The 4,598-nt window shown below is 40.1% G+C and overlaps 1 protein-coding gene across 1 annotated transcript in view; it reads right to left on the bottom strand.

Moving 5' to 3' along the window:
• Positions 1 to 379: 379 nt before the first annotated feature.
• The window catches only part of LOC128251282 (zinc finger protein 91-like), a 5,195-nt gene continuing 976 nt past the window's right edge, over positions 380 to 4,598 (bottom strand). The window contains exon 2 of the mRNA XM_052978137.1: positions 380 to 3,817. Coding sequence (XP_052834097.1) covers positions 1,266 to 3,533 — 2,268 coding nt within the window. The 5' untranslated portion in view covers positions 3,534 to 3,817 and the 3' untranslated portion in view covers positions 380 to 1,265. The remainder of the gene's footprint in view (positions 3,818 to 4,598) is intronic.

The raw sequence follows: 4,598 nt of genomic DNA, 5'->3' as shown, positions 1-4,598 counted from the left end.
ATATATATCGTTGCCAGTGCCCCTGGACTAGCTCTTGTGCGGGTGGCACATAAGATGTACCATCTTGAGCGTGACCATTGCCAGTACCGCCTGACTGGCCTTTGTAGGGTTTTCGAGCGAGATCGTTGCCAGTGCCCCTGGACTGGCTCTTGTGCGGGTGGCACATAAAAGACACCATTTCGAGCGTGGCCGTTTTCGAGTGGTTGGCGTTAGGAAGGGCATCCAGCTGTAGAAACTCTGCCAGATCAGATTGGAGCCTGGTGTTGCCATCCGGTTTCACCAGTCCTCAGTCAAATCGTCCAACCCATGCTAGCATGGAAAGCGGACGTTAAACGATGATGATGATTATTGTTAGTAGAAATAATGAGAAACAAATAAATTTGGTATGATCCAATGTTTATTTGAAAAGAATACATACAGCTAAAATAAAATTTTTTCAGGGTCCCTTAAAATACCATCATGGATCCTCAATTTACCTATTTTGTTGCATGGATCCTCAAAAATCTTATATAGACCCCGGTTGAGAGCCACTGGCTTAAGTCATTCTGAGAGAAAGAATTACATTGATATGGCTTCTCTCCTTTATCAATGTAGCTGTCCGAAGGGAAGAGACTTAACAGAGAGAACGTTTTATCACAGTGATATGGTTTCTGTCTTGTAATGAATAAATGTGGGTTTAGTTGAGGTACTTCCATTAATTCTTTAATATTCAGATACTCTGTCAAATGTAATGCTTATTTATTCAAACTGTTTAGAATTAATCATGCATTATTTCATAGCTTTAAGATTTCATCAAGCGAGATCGTGCCAGTGCCGCTGGACTGGCTCCTGTGCAGGTGGCATGTAAAATACACCATTTTGAGCGTGGCCGTTGCCAGTACCGCCTGACTGGCCTTCGTGCTGGTGGCACGTAAAAGCACCCACTACACTCTCTGAGTGGTTGGCGTTAGGAAGGGCATCCAGCTGTAGAAACTCTGCCAGATCAGATTGGAGCCTGGTGCAGCCATCTGGTTTCACCAGTCCTCAGTCAAATCGTCCAACCCATGCTAGCATGGAAAGCGGACGTTAAACAATGATGATGATGATAGTTTACCTTTAGAAATGACATTGCAAGGTAGGTGTGAGAGGTAAGATCTGGTTAGTTTCAACATAGAATAAACAGAAATATTTGGGCCTGGTTTAAATGCTAAAGGGTTAAAGAACATTCTACCACACATGTCAACAGTGACATGGTCTTTCTTCTCTGTGAATATCTTTGTGTCTTGTCAAATTTGAGTTTTCCGAGAATGATTTATCACAGACATCAGTGATATGGTTTCTCTCCCCGTATGAGTGAATTTGTGTTTAGTTAAGTGACTTATCTGAGAGAATGATTTATTACAGGCATCACAATGAAATGGTTTCTCTCCTGTATGAGTGAATTTGTGTTTAGTTAAGTGACTTATCTGAGAGAATGATTTATTACAGGCATCACAATGATATGGTTTCTCTCCTGTATGAATACGCTTGTGTTTAGTTAAGCTGCTGCGTTCAGAGAACGATTTACCACAGATATCACAGCGATATGGCTTCTCTCCTGTGTGAACACGTTTATGATTAATTAAGTTTTCTTTTTGCGAGAACGATTTACCACAGATATCGCAATCATAAGGTCTCTCCCCAGTGTGAATACGTTTATGCGTGGTTAAGATAGTTCCTGTAGAGAACGATTTCCCACAGACGTCGCAGCGAAACGGTTTGTCTCGTGCATTATTAATGCATTTGTGCTTAGCCAAGGCACTTCTTACGGAGGACGACCTCCCATAATGGCATGAATTCTTACCCGTATGAGTGTTTCTATGAGCATTTAAAGTGTTACTTGCAGCGAAAGATCTACCACAGATATTGCAGCGGTACGGTTTCTCACCGGTGTGAATGCGATAGTGTTTTGTTAAGTGACTCCTGGAAGCAAACGATTTCCCGCACATATCACAGTGATATGGTTTCTCTCCTGTATGTATATATTGATGTGTAATCAAATGCCCTTTCTGAGAGAATGATTTATTACAGATATCACAGTGGTGTGGTTTCTCTCCCGTATGAGTGAGTTTGTGTTTAGTCAAGTTACTTATTACTGAGAAATATTTACCACAGACATCACAGTGATATGGTTTCTCTCCTGTATGACTGCGTTTGTGAGTGGTTAAGCTACCTAGAAGAGAAAAAGATTTACCACAAATGTTGCAAAGATACGGCTTCTCGCCTGTGTGAATATGATTGTGCTTAGTTAAGGTCGTGATCAAGGAAAATGATTTACCACAGATATCACACTGATACGGTTTCTCCCCTGTGTGAATGCGTTTGTGTCTGGTTAATCGGCTGATTTGAGCGAATAATCTACCACAGACGTCACACTCGTATGGTTTTTCTCCTGTATGAATTCGTTTGTGAATAACTAAGCCACTTCCTTCAGAGAATGATTTACCACAAATATCACAGTGGTGTGGTTTCTCTCCTGTATGAACGCGTTTGTGTGTAGCTATGTAACTGAGCTTTGCAAACGATTTACCACAGATATCACAGTGGTATGGTCTTTCTCTCGAATGAATGAACGCACGTGACATTAAGTCTTCGTTTTGAGAGAATGATTTACCATCGATATCAGAGTGAACAAGCCTGTGCTTATTAAGGGAACTAGTCTCAGAGAATGATACACCACAGATATCACAATAATATGGCTTCTCCCCTGTATGAATACGTTTGTGTTTAGTTAATCTACCTCTTTCAGAGAATGATTTTCCACAAGTATCACAGTGAAATGGCTTCTGTCCAGTATGAATACGTTTGTGAATAACTAAGTCATCATTTCGAGAGAACGATTTACCACAGATGTCACAGAAATATGGTTTCTCCCCAGTGTGAATGCGTTTGTGTCTTGTCAGGTCACTATCTAAGGTAAATGACTTACCACAGATATCACAAAAATATGGTTTTTCTCCCGTGTGAATACGTTTGTGTCTCGTTAAGTTACCTCTTTCAGAAAACAATTTACCACAGATGTCACAGTGATGTGGTTTCTCTCCCGTATGAATGCGCTTATGTCTACTCAAGTTACTTATCACCGTAAATAATTTACCACAGATATCACACTCGTATGGTTTCTCTCCTGTATGAATATATTTGTGTCTACTCAAGTGGCTAGTTTTCGAGAATGCTTTGCCACAGATATCACATGGGTAGGGTCTCTCTCCTGTATGAGTCCGCTTGTGTGTAGTTAAATGACTTGCCGTAGAGAATGGTTTACCACAGATATCACACTGATATGATCTCTTTTCTGTACTGACGCACGCATGAGTATTCAAAGAACTTCTTTCAAAAAATGATTTACCACAAATATCACAGTGATATGGTTTCTCTCCCGTATGAGTCTGTTTGTGTGTAGTTAGATCTGTGTATGAAGTTTCTTCTGCGTCCTCTGGCATCTCATTATGTAATTCCACCCAATTCCATTCTTGTTCACATTTAATTTTCTCCTCACACAAATCATTTTCCATATTCTTTTCTCCGTGTCTCTCTCTCACCACAACACACAGGTGTTTTGTTGTTCTTGCTTTACCTGGCTTTATATTTAATCCATAACAAATATTTCCCTTCCTCTATTTCCATCGACTGCGATTTTAATCAAACATAATTAACTTGGTCAAAGCAAATACTTCATTGTAATTCCAAATATAGATCTATAGAAACAGGCAGACACTTGTGTTTTCATACAATATCTGGCTTTAAAAAGTGACAATGTGTCCAAAACAATACTGGTTGATTCCAATCATTTGGTATTCTGAAATTAAAAGAAACAATACAAACTATAGAGGATACTTCAAAAATTTTTTTTTAAAAAGTAACAATAAAAATATTAAAAGGAGTGGCAATGTGGTTCCGGGTTCAGTCCCACTGTGTGGCACCTAGAGCAAGTGTCTTCTACTATGGCCACAGGCCGACCAAAGCCTTGTGAGTGGATTTGGTAGACGGAAACTGAAAGAACGTGTTCCTTGTCTGATTTTCTTCCTTCCGAATCAAGGGGTAACGTCGGCGTAAATAAATATATTTTAGGGTAATTGGTTTAAAATGTTCCCCGACCTCTGATCTCTGGTAATAACAGGTGATCGCAGCACCTTGTCCTAAGTGGAATGGTGTATTTATTTCTGTTTCGTTGTCATGGCGATTATGTCAAAGGCAATCGGTTAGGCGTTATATTCTTGTCCAGAAAAATGCCAATATATGTGGGAGAGCTATTCTGAAAATTCGTAAATTTGGATATTATTTCGAGAATGTGTGTATGTGGGGGTTGAGGAATCTAGGTTGTTTAACCTCAGGTTAGGCTTGACCGAGCACGTCCTTCCCTCTGCCACTGTATATCTTGGACTACAATATCTAATGTAGCCCTGAAAGTTCGGGAGTAAAGTGTAATTTGAAGTTATTAATTCTGGAAGAGCCTTCAATTTTCAACGCTGAAACGTGCGATTTGAGGTAAACTTGGCTACTGTTTCTAGAAGATCAAACGATCACGTTGACATCCCGTCTGTTTGCTGTCGTTTAACCCCAGGTAAAGCCTGCCTGAA

The sequence above is a fragment of the Octopus bimaculoides genome, chromosome 30, assembly GCF_001194135.2.
Source record: "Octopus bimaculoides isolate UCB-OBI-ISO-001 chromosome 30, ASM119413v2, whole genome shotgun sequence".
Taxonomy (NCBI): Eukaryota; Metazoa; Mollusca; class Cephalopoda; order Octopoda; family Octopodidae; genus Octopus; species Octopus bimaculoides.
The sequence above is the reverse complement of the archived record's forward strand: the minus strand, read 5'-3'. Positions and strand labels throughout refer to the sequence as shown.